Here is a 25,695-nt window from a genome sequence, read left to right on the forward strand (position 1 = left end):
CTTTAATTTTTTTGAATGGATTTAAAAAGGGTTCTCCAGTTGAAATATAAATGTCGGCATCATGGGGTATATCTTTAGGTTCTAGTGCTTCAGTGCCGTCTGCCAAGAACACTCGTCGTGCAGCCATGTTCAGATTCAGCTTTTCAGTGCACTCCTCCAGCAGCTAAATGAAAGCAAGAGGTAAGGAATATTGATTACAAAACAAAATATATTCACAACATGACCAACATTTAGTGAAAGAATCAGGACAAAAATTAGAAATCCAAGCTCAAATGACTTCCTAACCCATAGTAACTGCACTGTAACTAACTTGTTTGTTTGTTGTTTTTTTTTTGTTTTGTTTTTTTGTAATCTTTGCTGGCAGTTAACTGATAAAATGATGGTGGAAAACAGTAGAGAATATAACATTACACAGAATATTCAAAAATTATTATTCTTTATTTTCAGTCTCAAATAATATTTTAATTTGTTATGAATGAACTCAACATTTTATGATCTGTAGATCCTATTTAATTGAACTGTATTTATATTGTAGTATATGTTAATTATTCACTAATTGTATGTGTATGATATATGTATATTATACATATGCTAGAAAGGAAGAACTTAAATATTAGCTCATTTTAAAATAAAAGACTTTTCCTTTTATCTGATGGTATAAAGTTAAATAAAGTTAATGTATGTAAGAAAACTTTGTATTAGTATTTACCAGTTTAATGGATGGTACAGCAACTTTTGAAAAGATACTTCTTGTGCCATTCTTGTAAGCTGTTACTTTGATTATCCCTGGTTGGCATTTAATAACTTGGAGCACTTCAGATTCTTTCTGGGCCAGCTGGAGTCTTGAGGTAGAGAACTGTGTACATCTGTTGCAAATAAAACCAATTCAGCTTGATCAGAGAAAAAGTTAATGCTAAATAACAAAAATAAATTAAATGTGACAGGATCTCATTCTAAATCTATTTTATTTAAAGGAGTCCAATTTTCTTACATAGTCTATTAAAAACGCAAGTATTCTGATTTAGAAATCCATAAGGTAAGGACTCTTGAGGGGTTTATATAAGAAATATTCAGTTACATGATTAAATATAAAAAGACCTTAGAAATTGATGTTTTAAACAAAATATGAGTCCTCACCTTATGGATTTCTAAATCAGAGTTTTAATAGACTATGTAAGGAAATTGCACTCCTTTAAATAAAATAGACTTAGAATGAGATTCTGTCGCATTTAATTTATTTTTGTTATTTAGCATATTTTATTTGCAATACACCACATTCACAGAGCACCTTAACTCCAGAATGAACTTGTTTATGTAGCATCCCCTGGAGCCCATTTTATTATGTGTTTTATAGAGAAAATATCTCAATCTTCAAAAATGAGTCCCCAGTACTATCAGTATTTGGCTATATTTTAAAATTAACAACCACATTCTTATTAGTGTTTTAAGTGCATAAATCAATTTTTTATAATTCAATATAACAGAATGATTGGATGTCAGTTGAAAAATTAAGAGCTAATACTGGAGCCTTAATTCAGTCAAAATTCCCATAGACTTTGACAGCAATTGTATTTGTAGACTATAGAATGGGGCCTTATATGTTTCTGTTCTTCAGAATGCAAAATATATTCAGTGCCATTAGCCAAATAAAATGAAATGCACTAATATCCAATAATGAAAAAGTATGTTCAATACTATTTAATTCCACCAAAAAATCATCATAGTGTTATGGTACTGTAAAGTTGTTCTCAGAAAATAAATTTCAGAGGAGTAGCCATGTCAGTATGTTTTAGCAAAAATGAGGAGTCCTGTGGCAGCTTAAAGACCTACAATTTTATTTGGGCATAAGGTTTCATGAAGCATAAGCTTCACGTATCTGACGAAGTGGGCTCTAGCCCATGAAAGCTTATGCTCAAATAAAATTAGCATCATAGAATCATAGAACACTAGAACTGGAAGGGACCTCAAGAGGTCATTGAGTCCAGTCCCCTGCCCTCACGGCAGGACCAAGCACCGTCTAGACCACCGGTCCTCAAACTTTTTGGGCTCCGGAGCCCTTTACATGCATAAAAATTTATGTGGAGCCCCAGTGGTCCACTGATAGTATGTGTTGTACCTATCGATATTTCCAGTTTGTCAACCTTGCGGAGTCCCTGGAAATGTCTTGTGGAGCCCTGGGGCTCCATGGAGCACAGTTTGAGAAACACTGGTCTAGACCATCCCTGATAGATGTCTATCTAACCCACCTCTAAAAATGTCCAGAGATGGAGATTCCATAATCTCCCAAGGCAATTTATTCCAGCGTTTAACTACCCTGACAGTTAGGAAGTTTTTCCTAATGGCCAACCTAAACCTCCCTTGCTGCAGTTTAAGCCCATGCTTTTTTGTCCTATCTTTGTTGTTAGTCTTTAAGGTGCCATAGGACTCCTCATTGTTTTTAGAAAAGAAAGAATTTCTATTGCATAACTATAGGAAAGTTGTATTGTTTAACAAAAACGTTTTTAATTTAAGGTCACAAGTCTGAGCACTGAGCTCTGTGTAGGGCAGAGGTCCAAGCATAAAGAACTCAAGTTTAAGGCCTAAGCATCTGATTCAGCTCCCTCTAAATGGGAATCTTCAAGTATTTTAATGCATATAAACATAAAGTAGGAGATGTTTGACAATTTCTAAGTTTCTTGAACTGTAATGAAAGTAGTAGTTCAAGGACATTTTGTGCTATGAGATTTCTATATTTCATTCATACTGGTGGGCAGTTCTTAAGAAAAGTGGTCTCACTCAAGTCAAGGGGACTATTTGTACGAGAAACTGCTAAACCCAAATGAGTATGGAATTTAGAGTCTGAGTCTTAGTGAGGTATTACTACAATTTATCATTAAACTACTTTTTTTATGAACTTACAATATTATACACAGAGGGCTAATTGATGCTATACTATATATATATAAAAGCAAGCATGTGCGCCTACCCACTAGAAATCAATCTTAAAATGAATAAAATTAGCAATCTTTTTTATTTGTAGGTTTTGGAGTATCAGTTGAATTACCATTATGATTTCTGTTGAAAGGAGAAGCAGCATCAACAATCACAGTTAAAAGCAACATAGAACAGCTTTGATTACCTTAGCTGACCTGCTGGAGCACTGACAGGTCTGTTTCTCTTGGATGATGATATAAGGCAGAAATTGTTTGTAGTGTTTGATTTGTAGTTGCCTAGGTCTGATATTCTATCACTGCTCTGAACTGATTTTGTTTGATGTGTGGAACAATCACGAAGTCCTGACCTTCTTGATACAACTGCCGATTGCAGACGAATGTTAGGGCCAAACAGAGGCCGTCTAGAGATTTTCTTTCCTTTCGTATTTTTAATTGCCGTTTTTGCATAGGGGGAAATAAATTTTCTGAAAGAAAAATACGGAGGAAAACATATAATTATACCCTCTTATGCCAACCTTTTGTTTAGTTTAAGTAATTCTTGAATCTACAAGGACCTGGGAAATTCTGCTAAATGACAGTCATGGGTAACATAATTTAATGTCAATGAACACTTTAAAAGTGGAAGGAAAAGAAACCAAATCATTAAAACACCAAGAAATTGCCATAATAATTAGTAGATTTTGAAAACTGTGCCAGAAAATAAGGAAAATAAGATTTTCAAATGGAGTTTTAGGCAGAAATTCTGCAGGAATTAGGCACCTCAATCCCAACAACTCTTTATCCCAGCCTTAGTTGCTGCAAAAATTAGGTTTTACAAACGTTAATGATAGAAATATTCCCTGAAATTACAACCCCCATCCCACCTAATAGACACATTAATCTTTTGTTAAATGAATACATTTTCTCTACAACTTGTGTGACTGAAATATTTCAGAATTATGACGATAAATGAGTATGTGAATGTGAAATTGACTAGAAACCAAAGGCAAAACTGGCAAATTTACTTTTATTGCTTATTTTTTGCATTTATCTGAGTATAGGCAAACAATATAACAGGGAAAACATAAATCATTTAAAAATGTTATTTGAACAAATTAAGATGTTACTAATAACAAAAGTAAATCATATGTTTTTAACCTATTAATGTCCCGTTAAAATAGTTTTCTGGCTATACTAAAAGAAAAATTAGAGACATTTGACATGGGTTTAATCAGATCACAACTTTATTATTAGAGGTCTGGCACTACCCAGCAGATAAAAATATACTGGCTTGGGTGCAGGTGCCCATAGGTTTATTCCAGAACTGTGGCAGCTTTTACCAGCTCCCCATCTTTTTCCTCCCAAGTTCCTCTAGCAACTTTATTGCCAGGGCCTTTTTCCATCCAAGTCCATCTGGCAAATCTATTGCTGGACCTTATCATAGAGGGCTTTCACCATCGGTGGAACCTTGCCATCCACCCCATCACAGGAGACTTAGGGAGGATATAAAATTGGGCGGAGTGGTTAGATCCCTGCTGTACCAATCATAGAAATCCCCAACCACTCCCTATTTGTTCTTTTAATGTTCTTTAAATTTACGTAGCACTATGCTCATAAACATATTGAGATGTGTTTTGAATTCTCATTTGTGAGACGAATAAGACACTAATATCTTGTATGTGTTCATTTTCCTCTAAGGCTATCTTATGGATCATTTGAAAAGTGAAGAATATCTGATTTTCCTTTTTATAATAAAATCTATTCATCCCATTACTTATTACTGAAAAAAATTATTGTTTCTAGTCTTTACTAAAGAGTCAGTCACTTTGTTAGAAGTAATAGAAATGTAGCTGTGTTAGTTTGCTGTAGCTGAAACAAAAAACAGGACTATGTAGAACTTTAAAGACTAACAAGATGGTTTATTAGGTGATGAGCTTTCGTGGGCCAGACCCACTTCTTCAGATCATATAGTGGAAGAAAATTGTCACAACCATATATACCAAAGGATACAATTAAAAAAATGATCACATATGAAAAGGATAAATCAAATTTCAGAACAGAAGGAGGATGGGGGGGGGGAGGTAAATGTCTGAGCGCTAATGATATTAGAGGTGATAATTGGGGAAGCTATCTTTGTAATGGGTAAGGTAATTAGAGTCTTTATTCAAACTTAAGTGTAAAGTGTTGAATTTGAGCATGAATGACAGTTCAGAGGGTTCTCTTTCAAGTGTATTCTTAAAAGGCCTTTGAAGCAGGATGCAGGTAATCAAGTCGTTGAGACAATGTCCTTTCTGGTTGAAATGGCAAGAAACTGTTTTTTCTTTGTGATCCTGCCTAATATCTGTTTTGTGGGCATTGATCCTTTGGCAAATTGTCTGAGACGTTTGTCCAATGTACATAGCAGACGGACACTTTCGGCACATGATAAATTATATTTCTGGATGCGCAGGAATATGTGTTCTTGATCTTATAACTTACTTGGTTAGGTCCAATAATGGTATCAGCAGAGTGAATAAATGGACAAAGCTGGCAACGGGGTTTGTTGCAAGGGAAGGTACCAGGGTTGGTATTAGTGTGGTATGTCCTGTGGTTGTTGGTAAGAATCATCTTGAGGTTAGGTGGTTGTCTATAGAAGACTATGGGTCTGTCTCCCAGAGCCTCTCGGAGTTTAGTATCCTGTTCCAGTATAGGCTGTAGTTTATTGATAATGTGTCGGACAGGTTTAAGTTGGGGGCTGTAGGTGATGACAAGTGGTGTTCTATTCTTGGTTTAAGTAAGTAACTGGATTTACTTTTAAAAGATAAACGAACAAGTCACTCATTTATTTAAGCAAAGAATTGTTACGTAATATTTACCACTAATGAGTTCTTAACAATATTTTTCAATGTAGCACATTATAAATGATCTGCTGTGAAGGTATGAGACTAACTTAGTATTTCTGGCCTTTGTATACACTAGTATCTTCTTAAAATGTTCCATAGTTGAACCATCATTTGTACAGTTTCAAAGGTGGACAGAAGTTTAAGAAAATTCTAGTTTGGACACAACCCTAGCTCATAGTCTATTGGAGACCTAATATATCATAGGGTAGAAAAGTTCAGCCTGTAGTGAAAAACTATAGGTTGGACATTCCTGGTCCAGCACACTTGGGACCTGAATGGTCCTAAACAAGGGAGTTTGCTGAACCAAGAGAGGTCAGGCATCTGGGCTCTCCCAGGGTGCTCCCAGTCTCCCGGCCAAGCTCCTCTCCTGGCCACCAGCTCTGCTGCCATCTCTGGCCACTGCGCTCCTGTGCTCCCAGGCGACCAGCCATGCTCCGCTCCTGGCCCACAGGTTGGGCTGTGTTCCTGGTCCCCAGCTCCCTGTTCCCAACCCACTAGCTAGGCTCTCTGCCCCCATGCTACTAACGGCACTTGACTCCTGCCCACCAGCTTTGCCAGCTGCCAGCCTACCAAACCTGCTCTATTCCTGACCTGCCAGCTAGAATTCCCTGCCTATAGTCTGCTGATGGGGTTCCATTCCCAGCCACGGGCCCTACGAGCTGCCAGCCTGCCAGAATGATTCTATTGCCAGCCATCGACAATCTATGCTGCTGGAGCTTTCCAGTCCAGAAAGTCCCATACTAGAGTGGTTCACCCTGTACACTATTTTTTTAGAGGCTTTGTCAGGGCTGATCCCCACCCTGGCACTCCAAGTGCAGACGGTGGGGGCCCACAAAGACCTTAAATATCTTTGCTTCTAGCCCTGCTTCTAATACCTCCCAGAGTCACAGATGCCCTGACACTGAGAAAAAACAAACACTGCCACCATCAAGTAATTTACCCTAGAAACAGAGGGGAATACTTGAAATTCTTCCCCAGGGTACCTGAAGTTCTTTTGCCCCTAAGGGTGCATATAGACAGCACCCTTCTGTCGGAATAAGGTACGCAATTTGCATATTGCAAATTGCATAGCTTATTCTGAGTCTAGGTCAAAAGAGCTTATTTTGAAATTTGGCACTGTGTAGACAGCGCCAAATTTCAAAATAATGCACTATTCCGAAAAAATCCCTTAACCCTTCTGGAACGAGGGTTACAGAGATGCCAGAATAGCGCACCCACTGTTTCAGAAAATAGCAGGCACATTAAAAGACATGGAGTTGCTATTTTGGGATACTTCCTAAAGAGCTTGAAAAAAGAAAAGAGAGAAAACAAGCTGCCGTCTTTGGTAGCTAACCATCTAGTCTCAGACAGCCAATTACACACAGACCACTGTTACTTTTCAGGACACAAGAATCAAATTGTCACCTTAAAAAGTTATTTTTATTAACAAAGCAAAAGATATACCTGATAAAGCATATTTGATTGCTAGGTGTTACAGCGCAACTAAGTAAAACATATTAAAACACAAGAAAATCTCTGGGAACAACTCTTAGGCTGTGTCTAAACTACATGGCTCCATCGATGGAGCCATGTAGATTAGGGTTGTAGGCAAAGGCAAATGAAGCTGCGATTTAAATGATCGCGGCTTCATTTAAATTTACATGGCTGCCGCGCTGAGCCGACAAACAGCTAATCAGCTGTTTGTTCGCTCAATGCGCTAGTCTGGATGCTCCCCTGCCGACATCAAAGCCCTTTGTCGGCAGCCCCGTTATTCCTCGTGGGATGAGGTTTACCGGGGCTGCCGACAAAGGGCTTTAATGTCAGCAGGGAAGCGTCCAGACTAGCGCGCTGAGCGGACAAACAGCTGATCAGCTATTTGTCGGCTCAGCGCGGCAGCCATGTAAATTTAAATGAAGCCGCGATCATTTAAATTGGGGCTTCATTTGCCTTTGCCAAAAAAACAAATCTACATGGCTCCGTCGACAGAGCCATGTAGTCTAGACATACTCGTCGATAGTGAATGGAGGAGGGGAAGCATGGATTCACATAGAGAAGTTTAAACCAAATCCGAAAAATAAAGAAAAATACTGTACAGGCAGTCCCTGGGTTACATGGATCCGACTTACATCGGATCCCTACTTACAAACGGGGTGAGGCAACCCCGCACTAGCTGTTTCCCCCCAGCAGACCAGGGAGACGCAAAGCTAGCTCCCCACCCCCAGCAGACCAGAGAGACGCAGAGCGGCTTTTCTCAGCAGATACCTCAGCTTGAGAATAAAGGACTGAGGGAAGTGAGGTGTGGGAGAATAAAACTGAGCTCTGGAGAAATGTTTGGCTAGAGTTTCCCCTAAAATATGTACCAGTTCCGACTTACATACAAATTCAACTTAAGAACAAACCTACAGTCCCTATCTTGTACGTAACCCGGGGACTGCCTGTAATAGTGACTAAATACATATTTCCCTTTATTTACTCACGACACCTTCCTGGTTCAGTCCACTTCCGTGGCCCGAATTTCTTGGAGGCATGGTAATCCTGCCTGGGTTTAAATCATCCTGTGTCTCTCAACTCCTGACTTAACTTCCCTACACAAAGAAAGCTGGCAAAGTACCTTATACAATTCAAATTTCAGTACCGTATCTGTATCCCCATTGTTTCTTCTGGCCCCCTGCCAACACCCTTGCTAGCTACTTGAGTTTAACCCCTTAGTCACTGGGTGCTGGATAGCACTCCTCCTGCCATAACAGGTTTTGTTATGTGATCTGTAAAATGACATTAAGTATCATGGTAAAACACGTGATTTTTCACTCCTTTTTAAGGCACAATTCCTGTTCCAGTCAATGTTAAATTGAGCCAAAAGGTTGTAATCTCATATTTTTAGCATAGGGAAACATGCTTGTAAAAGGCTTCTTCAGTTGGGTACAATATTGACAAAAAAAGGGTGGTCAAGTACTAAAGCCACAGGACAGAATAAGGATGCTTAAATGAAATGAACAAAAGAATCCCAAATACCATGTGCACTGAGGCCTAAAATCTTTATTGCATATTTTCCAGCAGTTCTAGAATTGCTTCTTTGTGTGATTATATTAACAAAGATTTTAGATAAATGTGTGTAGTTATTATAAAAGCAAATTATTCTAAGATCTAATTCATATACTTTAATTAAGACACAACCCAAACATTTTATTTTACTGTAAATTTTTCAAAGAGATTTTCAAACTGTTCATGAAAATTTAACCAGGATACACATGAACATATTTTTTATTATTCAAGCACAAAAGAACAGTATTCTTTTAAATAAAAGAAAGCATTCCATATAGTTTAGAATTTTCTAAAACATAAATCTACATGAGGCTAACAATCCTATTTGTAAGTGGAAAATGTGGCTACTTTTGACGGATCCTAGTTCAACAATAAGTATTAAGGACGAAGTTATCACACAGTTTTGGATGTTAACTCAACAGCAGGATAGTGACAGTTGCCAAGGATTTGTATTTGCTGTTGCTTCGTTCCAGTGTTGCCTTTCAAATTGTCTCTTTTTTCTTGTACAGAAACCATAGAAATGTTGTGGATAATAATTACTTACAATACACAATAAAGTACGTCAGATATAACAATTACTCTTTAGAACTTCATTTTTGGTCATCTTTTTTGTTATAGCTATTCATCCATTTTCACCTAAATTATTTATTTATACTGTATATTTGACGAGCATATATTTCTTGCTTTATATTTTTGGTGAACTTAAAACCTTGCTCCCAAGATATAGTGATTTATTTCAATAATAATTTATTTTATTTTATGCTAAGTTTTATCTTATTGCTATTTTAATTGTAGTTCAAATTTCTGGTGGACTAACTAGTTCAATCTAGATGCCAAGCTAGTTTATATATCTCTAAATATTTACCCACATAAATTATTTTAAAAACAAAAATAATGAAAGTATGGAGACTTAGCTATCTATAATGGAAGGGCTACAAAAACTTATATTTATCAATATTTAGTTCACATTGTTAACTATCTTCCTCCATGCATCATACACATGTATATATAGACTTACACTGATATTATTTTGTTTTGTTGCCCAATTGTCTACTACAAATAACTGCATTACTACAGCTTTGTATTGACAAACTATGTCACTTGGTAGATTTATACCTTTATCATTTTGAGTTGATACTGTAATGTACTCTCATTGTTTCATTCTATTTTGTTCTTACATCTTCTCAGCAAGAGGCTTTCACTGCCATCCTCATAATACTGTTGTGATAACACTAAGTCCGATTCCAATGAAAAGAAAGTTATCAGACAAATTATATACATAAGGTAAAATCCTGGCCCTACTGAAGTCAGTGGAGGTTTTGCCACTGACTTCAATGGAGCCACAGTTTCATCTCTGTTTAGCAGTGTTTGGGTTTTTGTTTTTGTTTTGTTTTAATTCAGTATCTTTCTCATGTATACATATCTCAGGCACCCTAAGAAGAAAGACACCAGGAACATGATTTAACAATGCTCCAATTGTATTAATTTATCACATCTGGGAAATTATTTGGCAATACCTCTTCCAGTGCAGATCAACTGTACCTCTTGAAAAGGACCACCTCAAGTGCACACCCATCCAAACCTTTCATCTGCTCCCAGCATCCCAACATGAGTGGAGAATATGGAAGAAAAGTGGTGGCTCCTCACTGTTTCAGACATTAGGAAGCACAAAAACATGCCCAGCTTCTTTACAGAATGCCCTTCCCTGTCACTGTTCCAGTTCCTATTGTTAAGGAACCAGGATCCCTTCAAACAAGCACCAGCACTGCACACCTGCTAAGGTACAACAAGATGAACACTTTACCATCTCACTTATCATCTGAGGATAAAATCATGGCTCTGTTGAATTCAATGGGAGTTTTATCATTGATTTCAGTGGAGCCCAGGTGTGTGGGTTCCTGAAGGGGAAGATGAAAAAAATTCACATTACACAGACCAATCAAGCAATGAAGGAAAAATTCCTTCCCAGCATACCTTTTGGGGGTCCAAAAGGTGATTACCATGATGATCACAGCAAGACCCTGAAACCCAGTTTTACTGTAAACCCAAGAATGTGAATAGTATGGGAGCCATTCCTCCCAGCTGCAGATTGATATTTTAGACAGAGGAAAGGGCTTATAAATACGTCACAAAGCGGCTACCACTACAACCTTCAATGAAACCAATGAACTAGAACTTCCTCCTGATTACCGTTTACCCTTCCCTAAGCCCACAAGGAAGCAGAGGTCCCTCACAAAGTGCGTGTGCATGGGAGTTAATCCTTAACAGGACCTCAGGATTTTCTTTTGGCTTCTGGCCCCAAACAAAATACTGCCCACATCTGAGACGGGGAGCTCACGGGAAGAAATGCAATGATAACCATCTCTAACAAAACAGGATCAGCACAGATGTTACTAGATCAGCCATGTAAACGAGGCTTTTTTTTAGCTTATCTGCAAGAGCTGCTTGCTGCATATAGGCCCACCATGGTCCAATACTCAGTTTTGGTTATGTAACTATGAATATAAATTAAGTACATTTTAGCTACACTAGAGACATAGGGTGTGTCTAGACTACGGGTTTTTTTCGAAAAAACTTCCCCTGCGTCTAGTCTGCTGCTGCGTTCTTTCGAAAGTAAATCGAAAGAACGCAGCAGTTTTTTCGACCGTGGAAAACCTCTTTTTACAAGGAAGAACACCTTTTTTTGAAAGTGCTCTTTCGAAAAAAGGCACTATGTAATGCAAACTGTGCTTTTTCGAAAGAGAGCATCCAGACTGCCTGGGTGCTCTCTTTCGAAAAAGCAGCTTGCTTTTTCAAAAGTACTGGTTGTAGTCTAGAGGTTCTTTTTCGAAAGAGGCTTGTAGTCTAGACATAGCCATGGTGAGAAGAAAGAAAGGGGACTATCGGCATGGGGTACATTCTGAGGAATGGGCACCATAGTGGAAAGTACCTTATAGAAATAAAGAGAGAATAAGGGTGAAGGATTTAAAATAAGCAAATAGAGAGGAAGTTTATTTTGCTCACAATATAATGTAAATGCAAACTTAAAACTTAAACTATGGCTAGAAAGAGATAGGAGACAGATGCCAAACATCAACACTCCAAAAACAATCAATGCATTTATCTTACAACCCTTTCCTCAATACTTTGTTTTTTATCTAGTTAGATTATGAACTTTCTAGGACAGGAACCCTGTCTTAATACATGTCTTTCCAGACATTCACACTTGGGTGCTACATAAATAACAAAACAACAGGAAACAAAGTGGGAACCACTAACTGGGCTAAATGACTTAAGAGTTCTATGTCACCAGTTACTCTCCAGAAGCACTAAGATAATACAGTGATAGGTATATAACTATCAGATAATTAATACATGTTTGTTTTAATAAAATACACTTTCTTGTGTTTTAGGATGATCCCTGTGCCAAATTGTACTTTATTACAATTAAATACAGCATATTTTCTCCAAACACTTTTCTTTGCAAAACTGTAAGAGCTCAGAAAGAAGCATTATTTTATTTTATTTTATTAGTGAGCCAAGGATATGCTTTCTTAAAGGAAAATAATCTTCCGAAAATAAAAATACTTATTTACACAATACACAAACCTATTAGTTAATGACTATCTGAACACTTGCTTCATTCACTATGTATCTTGCAAGATTAATTTGCACAGCTCCTCAAGCTTCTAGAAGAGAGCTTGCTTAGATTTCCTAAAGTACACAGAAGAAGGGCTCCATACTGGAGGTGAGATAAAGCATTAGGAGTAGACTACAAGATTGATTGTGATTCTAAGAGCTCCAAGCTCCCAACATCCCCTTTTATAAAGAGAAAAAATAAACTGTGCCAAAATCTAAACCTGATGTAGGTATGATTGCTGCATGATGAGTGAGGCAGAACCAAGGATACAGTGGCCCCATGGATCCTGCTTTTCCCATCCTCCTATCCAAATAGGGAAGTAAGAATGGTGACTCATACCATCTTCTGTCCCTGCACATCAGATTTTGCCCTTAAATATATATGTGCAACATCTTGTATATTTTAATCATGTTTGTATATTTAAATTATTTTTATTGCTATAATGGCACGATAAATTGCCAATTACTTAAATTGACTATTAGCGTCTCGACTCGGCATTCCTGTTCCCCACATGGCTGGGAAAATCCAGGGGAAGAACTGATGATTATCTAACCAAGTGGAAAAATATGAAACGCTGAAGAAGACGAGGCCTTTGTCTTTAAGGCTTCAATGCCAGAAAGACAGATAGATCGTATAATGTGGAATCACTAATTTTGAGATGGTTAAAAATTTGGATAAACATAGATCTCAGACTGATCTATAGCTAAAACATTACTCCATAAATGCAACAAATGAGCACTTTTCAGATTTATTAAAGGAAACTAACAGTAAATGTTACTATGCAATTTCTTTAAATATTACCCGTATTTTCAGCTTTCAACTGTTGCTAGTAAAGTTATTTTTCTCAATTACATTCTTTGTAGCATATCAGAAAATAGCAAATTAAAAAACTTACCTTGGCAAATGATATGAGTGAGAAGAAGATGTGAAGACTTTATTCACATACTGCTTTACTACTGAATTTTGTATACTGTTACACCATGAAGACGTTGATGAAGTTAAGAATTCATTATTTCTCTGTGATTCCCCAAAAGACGGATTGTAAGGTGTATGAGCACTTACTGGCCTTTTGCCATTTACCATTTCCTGTTTAGAAATGTCAAAGACTACAATTAATGCAAAGTTTTTTTCTATTAATACTTAAGACTGATTATTCTTTGCTTAATTAGCACAAACCCATTCCAATAGTGTTATTTCACAGAGACAGTCCTACTGAGGGCCAGTATGAAACAATGGGTTTCTGAACACAGGAATGTTCAATTTGGATGCAGACAGATTGTGTATTTTATGTATTTACATTCTTAGGGAACAAATGTTGGCACTGGTGAGGAACTATAGAAATGTGGAGGCTTAAAGGGGGGAATAAAAAGGGAGCTAGACTACGGGGAATTATAAACTCTTGAAAATGAGGTTTTGTAACTTACTAACAGTTTATTCCATTTGGAAGGAATATTATTTGTTATTGTGAAAGCTATATTGCGAGACATTTCCAAAGTGTAAGACTAAAGTGTTGAAAGATTCTTGCTTTAATGTTTGTAGATAAAGAAGCTAACAGAAGGGAAACCAGTTAGAGTATGGTATGAATTGCTCATTCTCAACCATGAAAAAAATCTGAGTCAAAAGTTTATGTCTTGATCTCAAGAAGTGCTGATCACCCATAACTCCTGTTAAACCAATTGGGAACAGCAGATGCTTAGCAACTCTTAGAATCAGACGTTTAGGGTATGTCTACGCTACCACCCTAGTTCAAACTAGGGTGGTTAATGTAGTCAAAGTTGCAAATGAAGCCCGGGATTTAAATATCCCGGGCTTCATTTGCATCTTGCTGGGTGCCGCCATTTTTAAATCCCCGGTAGTTCGGACTCCATGCCTAATTCGAACTACCTACTCCATGCTGCGTGTAGCCGCAGGCATGGAGTCCGAACTACCGGGGATTTAAATATGGCGGCGCCCGGCAAGATGCAAATGAAGCCCGGGATATTTAAATCCCGGGCTTCATTTGCAACTTCGATTGACTACATTAACCACCCTAGTTCGAACTAGGGTGGTAGTGTAGACATACCCTTACAGATTAAGGTCCTAGTCCCACAAATATTTCATCTCATACTTAATTTAAAACATATAAGTAGTCCCATTGCACCAGTGAGACTACTCAGACGTATGTCTTTGCAGGATTGTAAACTTTTTGTATATATCTTAAATAAATACAAAATGCAGAAACTGTGGATGTAGATTTCCATTTATTTTAGTTTTTGGAAGAGCGTAGTAAAAAAAATAAATAGCGTGAGTCTCTGTGTACATGAGTAGTATCATGCTGTCTCTTACACAGAAGCAGAGTTAACTCAATCCTGGATGGCTGTACAGATCCCAGTCAATGACATAAATTCAGTGATGAGCAACCTAGGCTAATGAGTGGGCCGCATGAATGGCACTCCTTCATTTCAAGCCAGGTCTACAGTGGCGGAGAAAATCGATGTAAGATATGCAATTCCAGCTATGACAATTGCATAGCTAGAGTCGACATACCTTACATCAATTTTCTTGGGCAGCCTCACTTTGGGAGGTTGATGGAAGAAATGCTCCCCTCTACTTCCCTTAGTCTTCACAACTGTGAGGATTACCGTAGTCAAAGGGGGTGCATCAGTGTTTGATTTAGCGGCTCTTTACTAGACCTACTAACTCAAATGCTGGAAGATCAACCAATACAGATGAGGGTCTCTAATTGTACTTGCGTACCTAGAATTTGTGGGACGTGTTGACTGAACCATAGCAGCATTTTGATAGGATGCAGAGACAGTGCATGGCTTTCACAGTCAATTTTGTGCACAATCAGTATACATCTCACTTCATGTGCCCTTGCTTATGTGCCTGTCACTTTAGTAATACCAATAGGAAAAAAATATGTATGTAGAAACAGTGAAATCTGGCAACTCTACACAAGGCAATGTGGGGAAGACCAATTCTGTGCTACTGGAAGGGGCAGAGCCTTGGGCAGAAGGGGCAGGGCCAGGGCAGCCAGTCTTCAGTGCTCCTCCAACCATCAGCACTGCCCAGACTGCAATGCACACATACCTGACCCCACCCCTGCCCTCAGTGCTGCCGGCAGCATGTTGTGCAGGGGGCTGGGGCAGAAGGCAATGGTTGGGATCAGCCTTGTGCTGGTGTGTTCTGGAGGCTCTAGGATAGCCATGGATTTGCAGAACTCTACTAGCAGCCCCACGGGCTGTGGCAAGCCCCTGACTGCCAACGACCCCTCAGTTTTCTTCAGAGAACTCCTGCCCTGCTGCCCATTCTGCTTCTGCCATATTTTCTTCCATGCTCCAGGCAGAGAGGATAATCCTTGGCCCTTATGTGCAGTGCCACCCTTCTAATGGTCATAGCAGCTCTCAGGTGTGTAGACCTTGCTGAAACAGACAACAGCAACAACTACCCTCCTCCCAGCATCTGCTTTTGCTGCCTGCTAGTTTAAAATACAATGATGCTTGGCTCTCTGTACAGGAGCATGGGGTCATGCATCTTTCTGGGAATTGTAGTTTACCTCCTCCATTCAAGCAAGTTGGGTACTACAAGTCTGAGAATGTGCAGCAGGCTCACATATTGCACCCTGCTGCTGTGTGATTCAAATTGCTGATCTGGAGCCTGAGTGCTGGGCAACAACTGCTCCATTTGTCTATACAGCAGACCCATACACGGATACAAAATTTGTATCCACATCCAATCCACAATCTGAAAAATGCTCCACAGATATCCACACCTGCAAGCGACAAATGTGAATATCCATGGATATAAATCAGATATCTATGGATTTGCAGGGCTCTGCTGGTGTGATCTTTACTCCACTCAAGTTCATTTAAAAGGCAGTTGCTAAGATAGTTTTCTTGACCCATCATTTTGCTAACATCTTTTCCCACTTTGAATCACTCCATTAGCTTCCCTACTCTGCTACCTCAACTATAAGATTATTTTCCTTATCTTAAAGGCCTTTAAGATTTAACCCTGCCCCACTTACTGTTATCTCACTGAATTATCATGTGCTCCCTAGGATCCAAATCACCTACAAGAACCTTCATGCTGTCTTTCATTTCATCCTCCTCAAAAAGACAGAGCAAGCTGCTACCCTATTCTTCAAATCCCTTGTTAGATTCGCTTCAACAGAATAATGCAAAAATATAATGACTAGGCAGATGATGTGCCACTGATCTGCTCATTAGTCTCCATTCAGAAACCATAACAAAACCTCTATACCTACAAATTGTGTATAAAGCTAGTCTATTAAAAATAAAGTTGAATTGCTGTTATTCTGTCCTCCATTCTTCTCTCCTCTCCCCCCCGTCCCATCGACTTCACCCTACTCTTGTTTGTTTCGTCTTTTCATTATTACTTTTCTTTACATCTTTTACAAAGAGAATGTTAGCTCTTTGGAGAAAGAAAGTCTTTGAAGTGTCCAGCACAAGGGTGATTCAACCTGGTTGAAGCCTCTAGGCAAGCGGTTCTCAAACTGTAGGTCAGGATCCTAAAGTGGGTTAAGACCCTGGTTGAATGGGATTGGGAGGGCTGGTATTGGACTTGCTGCAGCCTGGGATCAAAACTGAAGCCTGAGAAGCCCTGCTACCTGAGATCTGAGTCCTACCTCCAAAAGCTGAAGCTGAAGGATGACTTCAATCTTTGATGGTGCAGCTCAGGGTTACAGATCCCGGCTCCGTCTACACTGGCATGAATTTCCAAAAATGCTTTTAACGGAAAAGTTTTCTGTTAAAAGCATTTTCAGAAAAGCGCGTCTAGATTGGCAGGATGCTTTTCCGCAAAAGCACTTTTTGCGGAAAAGCGTCCGTGGCCAATCTAGATTTGGTTTTCCGCAAAAAAAACCCCGATCGCCTTTTTCACAACCGGGGCTTTTTTGCGGAAAACAGTACTATGCTGTCTACACTGGCCCTTTTACGTGAAAGTCTTTCAGAAAAAGACTTTTGCCCGAACGGGAGCAGCATAGTTTTTCCAGAAAAGCACTGATGATTTTACATGAGATCGTCAGTACTTTTCCGGAAATTCAAGCGGCCAGTGTAGACAGCTGGAAAGTTTTTCTGCAAAAGCAGATGATTTTGCGGAAAAACTTGCCAGTCTAGACACAGCCCCCCTGTTTAGCTTTGTGCATTGTCCCTCCACATCCCAGAGAGGCTCAGGCAGGCTCAGGGTTTGGTTCCCCCACCTGGGGTTGTGTAGTAACTTTTGTTATCAGAAGGGGAAGTGCAGTGCAATGAAGTTTGAGAACCCCTGCTCTGGGCACTACTGAAATTCTCATAATAAAGAATAATACTAAAGAAAAGCCAATCCATTCTATATTCCACAGAAATGTATACAAACTGCATATCTGAAATACAGTTTTATGTTAACATTGTTGACTCTTGAATTCTGTACTGAAAAGAACAATACAAAATGCATTCAATTACTAATTTTTTTCTATTTTTTTTAATTTTACCATAGTTATCTTCTGTGATTACAAAATTAACAAAATATCATGTCTCCCAAACATGTATTTCAACCACTCAATGTCCCTTAGAGGACGGTCTATTTGAAAACAGCTCTGCTATGTAACTAGTCTCACAATTTTTATTCTATTGTAGCTCAAACCACACTGGAATAGAATACAATATGACCTTTACTTGAGCTAGGACTAAAGTCTTCAGGAATGTGTTTTCAGATAATAATGGGCAATACAGCAGGTAGACATCTCAGAGATATTTAATGGTAATAGTAAGAGGTAATTAAGTAGATTTAATTGTTCTTTATGCTTTGAAAATACTATTTTTAAAAGAAGAAATACATCATAAAACAAATGTTAAATAAAATTATGGCAGAATTCATTTTGTACTTCCAAAGAAAATAAGGGCATCAAAGCCAATTAGCCCAATGCCCCCTTCCTACAAACACATGGGGACATACCCAATTATCTTGAAAAAAGCCAATTAAAAATAAAATGAATTATCTGAATACCAAAACTTCTATAATTCATTTGATAATTACATTTCTCAAGAAGCTGCTGTTAATGTAAACTGTGAAATACTGTCTATCTATCATGTTTATAACCACTGTAGACAACATACTCATTCCTCTGTTGTCTTTAAACGTTATATTGCAGTTTGCACTAACAGGTAATCAAAATGACATTAAACATGTCTATTTTTCTGGTACAGGTCTTCAGATACATTTAGAATCTTCAAAAAACTGAATATTAATTTTATGTACATCAGGAAAAATATCCAGTTAGTTATAGAAATCCTTTTCTTTATTCTGCCAATACAAAAAAATTAAGGAAACTTAAAAAAAAGAAGAAAATATATTATTTTTCTATTATCTAAACTAAATCTCCCTTGCTGTAGATTAAGTTGATTATTTCAGTGAACATGGAGAAAGCGAAGTTACTCACCTTCCGTGCAGTAACTGTCATTCTTCGAGGTGGTGTCCCCACGGGTGCTCCATTATGGGGTGCTGGGCTTGCCCCAGAGCTGCAGACGGAAGCTTGTGAGAAGCAGCGTTCGGCTGGACCGCGCATGTGCTGCGGGCTCACAGCTTTCACGCTCTTTTCTCTAGCGTGTGGTCCAGCCTCCCGCTAGTTCCTCGAGATTGCCTCGGAGTCTGTAAGGGTATGTCTACACTACTCCCCAGTTCGAACTAGGGGGGTAATGTAGTCATTCGGAGTTGCAAATGAAGCCCGGGATTTGAATTTCCCGGGCTTCATTTGCATGATGCCGGCCGGCGCCATTTTTAAATGCCGGCTAGTTCTGACCCCGTGCCGCGCGGCTACACGCGGCATGGACTAGCTAGTTCGGATTAGGCTTCCTATTCCGAACTAGCTGTACACCTCATTCCACAAGGCGTACAGCTAGTTCGGAATAGGAAGCCTAATCTGAACTAGGTAGTCTGTGCCGCGTGTAGCCGCGCGGCACGGGGTCCAAACTAGCCGGCATTTAAAAATGGCGCCGGCCGGCATCATGCAAATGAAGCCCGGGAAATTCAAATCCTGGGCTTCATTTGCAAGTGCGAATGACTACATTACCCCCCTAGTTCGAGCTAGGGAGGTAGTGTAGACATACCCTAAGACACAAGAGAACAAGAGGACTCTGAAGCGGGGAGGAGGGCGGGTAATAGAGCATCCACGGGGACACTACCTCGAAGAACATCAATTACTGCACTGTTTTCTTCTTCGGGGATGTCCCCATGGGTGCTCCACTATGGGTGACTGTGTAGCAGTGGTCGCCAGAACGAAGGAGGGCCAGAGGAGTCCCTATTTATCCGCTGTGGAGAGCCGCAGTCGCCATGGCCCCATCTGAACAAATTCCTAGAGACATAGAGTAGTGTTTGGCAAAGGTCTCATGTGACGACCAGGTCGCCGTCCTGCAAATATCCCTAAGGGATACTCCCTTAAGGAATGCAGTTGAGGACGCCCTGGCCCTGGTGGAGTGGGCACGTGGTTGGGCGGGGAGGGGTAAGCGTTTTGCTGCATAGGATTGCGTTATGCATGGGGTTATAAGATTCAAAATCCTCTGGGAAGATAGGCGTTGACCCTTGGTCCTATGTGCCAGGGCGACAAATAAATGGTCGGTACGTCTAAAAGGTTTAGTGCGGTCTATGTAGAATGCTAAGGCAAGACGGGTGTCCAGGGAGTGTAGGGCCGCTTCTCGTGGTGAGGTATGGGGCTTCGGGAAAAAAGTTGGTAGGATTACTGGTTCATTGACATGAAAGTGGGAGATGATTTTGGGTATGAATTTTGGGCATAGTCTCATCACTACCCCATCATTTCGGAAAATTGTATATGGTGGTGTAGCCATCATAACGGAAAGCTCGCCCACGCTACGTGCCAATGTTATGGCAAGTAAGAAAATTGTTTTCATAGTGAGGATATGCAAGGGTACGGTCGCCAGAGCCTCGAATGGTGGCCTCATTAGTGCATCAAGGACTATATCCAGGTTCCACACAGGTGGGGCTGGGTCATGCGGCGGGGCCATGTTGGTGAGGCCCTTGAGAAATCTCTTAGTAGTAGGATAGGCGAAGATGGAAATGCCGTCTACTGATGGTGTAAAGGCTGAAATCGCTGCCAAGTGTACCCTGATGGAAGCTAATGCGAGTCCTTTGTCTTTTAGGTGCAACACATAGTCCAGTATGGAGGGGATCGATGGACATGCCGGATCTTGGTGGTTCGTTGTACACCAGGAGGAGAATCTGTGCCACTTATGAAGGTAAGTTTTCTTCATGGCTCGTCGTCTACTGTGTATAAGGACGTGTTGAACTGGGGCCAAACAGAGGGATTCGAATGGGGTCAACCAGTTAGGAACCATGCTGTCAGGTTGAGGGTGTGTATCTGGGCGTGTTTCAGGCGCCCTCGGTACTAGGTCAGGAGATTCGGGAGGGACGGCAGGTGGATTGGTGCCCATGCGGACAGACGGTGGAGTTCCAGAAGTGGATAGCTTCTGTGCATAGGGAACGGGAGCGAGCGCCGCCCTGGCGATTCACATAATACATGGCCGTGATGTTGTCTGTGAGTATCCTCACTGTGGTATTTTGAATGTGGATGAGGAAGGACTTGCATGCGTTGAAAATGGCATGTAGTTGTAAAAGGACGAGCTTCTTGTGGGGACCATTGGCCCTGCACTGAGAGGAGGCCCATGTGAGCTCCCCAGCCCAATAGAGAGGCATCTGTTGTGATCTGGTGGAGGGGTTCTTGTTGATGAAAATGTACCCCTGATAGGAAATTCTTGGAGCTGGTCCACCACAGGAGTGATCGGATAACGGCGGGTGGAGGTGTTACCGGTCTGTGGAGGTTGTATCTGGTGTGGTCGTATACCAGTGTCAGCCAGTACTGAAGGGCACGCAGGTGTAGCCTGACGTGTTTGACCACGTATATTGTGGCAGCCATATGGCCCATCAGTCTCAGGCATGTCATAAGCGAGACAGTGGGGCTGACGGTGATGGTGTGAATGAGGTCCTGGATAGCCTGAAACCTTTGTAAGGGCAGGAAAGCTCTGCCGGCAAGTGAGTCCAGGCGGGCCCCTATGAACTCGATGTTCTGTGTGGGGTGCAAAACGGACTTTTGCTCGTTGAGGAGGAGTCTGAGGGATTGAAAGGCTTGCCTGGTGAGCTGAACCATCTGAGAAACCTCAAGTGCAGAAAGACCCTTGAGTAGGCAATCGTCCAGGTATGGGAAGATGAGTACTCCTTGTCGTCAGAGGAAGGCCGTGACTACCGATAGGACCTTTGAAAATACCCTGGGGGCTGACGATAGCCCGAAGGGAAGGACCTTGTATTAGAAGTGGTCCATTGCCACAACAAAGCGTAAGAATCTCCTGTGAGCTGGATGGATCGGGATGTGAAAATAGGCGTCCTGGAGGTCGAGGGCGGCAAACCAGTCTTGTGGATCTAACATAGGGATTATGGCAGCTAAGGTGGTCATTTTGAATCGTTGTTTCCTGAGGTATTTGTTTAAACAGTGGAGGTCTAGGATGGGACGCCAACCTCCGGACCTTTTCTGGGTGAGGAAGTAATGTGAGTAGAAGCCCCTGTTTCTGAAATCGTTTGGGACTGACTCTATGGCACTCAGAGAAAGAAGGCGGTCAACTTTTGCTCGGAGGAGGGCTTCGTGAGAGGGGTCCCTGAAAAGGGACTGTGTGGGAAGGGTGGTGGGTGGAATGGATGTGAAGGGAATAGGGTAGCCAGTTTGGACAATTTCGAGGACCCATCTGTCCGTAGTGATTTTGACCCATTGGTGGAAAAAGGGCCTCAACCGGTGTTGAAAGAGTTGAGTCGAAGGATTCATGGTGCTGCCTATGACTGTCTGCTCGCCCCCAACCAAGGCATCAAACCTGTTGCTTGTTGTTGGGAGGCATGTTCGTCCTGCCATTTGGGTTTCAGCATCACTGGGGTCTCTGGTGCGAGCGTTGGTTGTCAAACGACCTCTGCTGCTGGTGTTGATGCTGCCATTGATGTCTAACGTAGGAGTAGTTGTATCTGCGTTGGTATGGGGAATACTGGCGCCTCCTGAAGGGGGGTGTGTACATCCCCAGTGTTCGGAGGGTTGTTCGGGAGTCTTTAGAGGAGTGTAAGATTGTGTTCGTGTTCTCAGCAAAAAGCTTGTCTTTGTCGAAGGGTAAGTCCTCGACTCTGGCCTGGAGCTCCTTTGGAACTCCCGCCTCTTGAAGGTAAGAGGCTCTCCGCATAACGATGGCGGTGGCGGTAGAATGTACAGCAGTGTCAGCGACGTCCATGGCCATTTTGAGGGACGTTCTTGCTGATGTGTAGCTCTCTTGGATTATTGATTTCAGGGTAGATTTCTTTGAATCTGGAAGATAATCCATGAGGGGGGTGAGACGGGAAAAGGTGTCGAAGGTATGGTTGGATAGATGCGCCAAGTAATTGGCGAATCTAAGGAGCAGCGTTGCTGATGTGTAGACCTTTCTGCCCAGAAGATCCAATCAATCTTTTATGTCCTTGTCGGGGCCCCGTTGTTTGAGGTGTGGGGCTCTAGCTCTCTGTTGGGGTGCGTCAACGACTAAGGAATTAGGTTGCGGATGGGCAAAGAGGAATTCCATGCCCTTTGGGGGCACCAAGTATTTCCTGTCCTCCCATTTGTTAGTTGGAAGAGCCGATGCTGCAGCACGCCATAATTCATCGGTGATTTCCAGGATGCCCTCATCGAGGGGAATGGCCAGGCACGACCCATACTGTGGCTGGAGGTTTCTGAAAAGCTTGTGTTGCTTGTCCTTGAGCTCCTGCAACGGTATCTCCTGTGTGATCACTACTCGTTTAAACAACTCCTGGAATTGACGGAGGTCATCTGGTGGAGAACCCTCGCCTGGCATGACTGCGTCATCTGGCAGGGATGAGTCTGGTATAGAGGTCCCCGGTAGCTGGGACATGAAGGGGGTATGCTCCAATTCTAATGGAGGATGAGATGGTGACGCTGAATGATGCGGAGGAGTAAGGGGAGTCGGAGTTGGAGAGTGCCTGCGTGGGACATAGTCGTAGGTGGATCATGATCGGTAGGAGTACCCGCTGCGGGAATCTCAGGAATAGCGGTCGCTGCAGTGGTATGTGCTATGTCACGGTGAGCATCTGTCATGATAGTGAGAACAATCACGATATCGATAATGGTGTGGAGAGTAAGGTGAACAGGAGCGGATGTTTGATGCCCTGGAAGAAGCAGGAGAACTCTCTGTAGCGACGTCTCTGATGAGAGGGTCCAGCAGCCAAAAATGGGGAAGGCAGTCTGGAAGAAGCATGGGGAGACCTATGCCAGCCGGTAAAGAGATGTAGGGAGTGCGGCACCAGAGGAGAGGGGGATGGTGCCAGGGAGAAGAGACGGGAGCAAGAGCAGCTCCGGTGCGGAGAGATCAAGGGAACAGGGCTCAGAGCTCCTGCTCTTGCGGCGTGCGCTGAAGCGCTAGCTAGCGCTGTGCTGCTTGGTGCCGGCGGCTCGGAGACAGCAGTGATCAGTGCCATGCCCGTGGTAGACCGGGTCGGCACCGTGTACTCTGGCACTGCGCAGTGGTTTGACAGCGGTGCAGGTGCCAGTGCCGTAATGCTTGGCTCCGAGGGAGCTCTCGCCGATGGCTCAGCACTCTGTGCAGGCGGCAGAGAGAGAGGCTGAGACAGCTCTGCCTGGGGTGCCGGCGTTTGAGAAGGCTCCCGTTGCCACTTTGGCTTTTGTTCCGTTGAGGTAAGGGATGCAGCTTTGCGGTGCCAGATGTCCCCAGTCTTTCCACCTGACTCTCCCTGCCATGTAAGGCAGTCGGCAGGGATCTAGTAGGGGAGAGTCTAGGCTTTTTTTGAAGCCCCGCAGTCAGGGAGGAAGCCCGTCGCTTGTGGGGCTGTTGGTCAGCATCAGTGTGTTGTGGCTGCAGGACTTTATCAAAAAGGAGCATTCGGAGGCGCCTCTCCCTGTCCTTTCTAGCCCTGGAAGAGAGTTTGCTGCAGTGGGTACATTTCTGGGGGACATGAGAGTCCCCCAGAAAACGGATGCACTCCAAGTGACCATCGGAGGCCGGCATTGCCTCCTGGCAAGAGCCACATTTTTGGAAGCCGGTAGCTGCCGACATGTTGCTGGTCCCTGAGGCAGTTCTTATGGCCGCAGAAAGACGTCTACTTATCTGGTTGCTGTTGTTCTTATATATGTATTTGTGCTATTATTCTGTTAATTTGTCTGGTTTGTTAAGGAGACGCAACTATGTACAAGGAGAGGGACGGGAGAACAGCTGAGAGGTGGAAGGTAAGAACAGTACTGTCAGTGTCTACTCTTCCTTTCGTTTGGCTATTATTATTAATTTTTTTTTTTTAAGAAACAAGGAGAAACAAAAGGGAAATATAGGGAAGGTATATATATACAAGGGGCAACTAGAAGAAGTCAAGTTCAGCAAGTGAGGTGAGGAGCGCAGTTCCAAGCGTCTGCAGTCTGAGGCGGTCTAGAGGAACTGGAAGGAGGCTGGACCGCATGCTAGGGAAAAGAGCGTGAAAGCCGAGAGCCCGCGGCACATGCGCGGTCCGGCTGAATACTGCTTCTCACAAGCTTCCGTCTGCGGCGCCGAGGCAAGCCCAGCACCCCACAATAGAGCACCCACGGGGACATCCCCGAAGAATTATTGATCACCTTGCTCTACACATGCTCTATATGATCTACAACATATTTGAAGACTATTTCAGGTTTTCCCTCAGTCTTCTTTTCTTAAGACTAATAAAATCTGAGTTTAACATTTTTCTAATAGGTCAAGTTATCTAAACTTTTTACTATTTTTGTTGTTCTCATGTAGACTCTCTCCAGTTTGTCAACTTGTTTCTTAAGTTGTAGTACACTGGATACACTACTCTAGTTGAGGCCTCTCCTGTGTTCAGTATAGAAGAATAATTAACTCTTGTGTCATACTTAAGATACTTCTTTGAATACACCTTGAATTATATTAGCTCTTTTTCAGTTGCATCATACTGTCAGCTCATGTTGAATTTGTGATCCACAATAACCCCCAGAACCTTTTCAGCTGTAGTAATGCCTAACCAGTTATTTCCCATTTTGTATGTTTGTTAAGAGACTGAAGCTAGACCTATCTGCTAGGTGTTTTTAAAGTTTGAGGGAAGGGATGTGCTGTATTAACAACTTTCTCTTTAAGTATCTACATAGAGGACGTCTACATTCTCACTTTACTCACCTTACAGGGACTTCACCTTAGAAAGAATGACCAAACTTCAGGTTGGAATTTGGGGGGAGAGATAGCTCAGTGGTTTG

General features: G+C 41.7%; 1 protein-coding gene and 1 long non-coding RNA gene across 4 annotated transcripts in view; one reads left to right on the forward strand and one right to left on the reverse strand.

Moving 5' to 3' along the window:
* Positions 1-25,695, reverse strand: part of DCDC1 (doublecortin domain containing 1) — a 605,588-nt gene that overhangs the window by 547,176 nt on the left and 32,717 nt on the right. For 2 of the 3 annotated variants that reach the window (XM_075927784.2, XM_075927782.2), the window contains exons 2-5: positions 13,330-13,520; positions 3,119-3,397; positions 710-866; positions 1-163 (exon numbers count right to left, since the gene is read on the reverse strand). In XM_075927784.2, the coding sequence (XP_075783899.2) occupies positions 1-163; positions 710-866; positions 3,119-3,397; positions 13,330-13,520 (790 nt within the window). Of the gene's footprint in view, positions 164-709; positions 867-3,118; positions 3,398-13,329; positions 13,521-25,695 lie in introns of those variants that run through there. The other variant, XM_025187660.3, reaches the window with a different exon arrangement.
* On the forward strand, positions 64-24,754 carry LOC149524352 (uncharacterized). The gene is made up of 4 exons (XR_016349686.1): positions 64-180; positions 3,020-3,146; positions 20,570-20,665; positions 24,635-24,754. It is a non-coding gene; the product is annotated as an uncharacterized LOC149524352 (long non-coding RNA).

The sequence above is a fragment of the Pelodiscus sinensis genome, chromosome 5 (genome assembly GCF_052426305.1).
Source record: "Pelodiscus sinensis isolate ZL-2025 chromosome 5, ASM5242630v1, whole genome shotgun sequence".
NCBI classification, from domain to species: Eukaryota; Metazoa; Chordata; order Testudines; family Trionychidae; genus Pelodiscus; species Pelodiscus sinensis.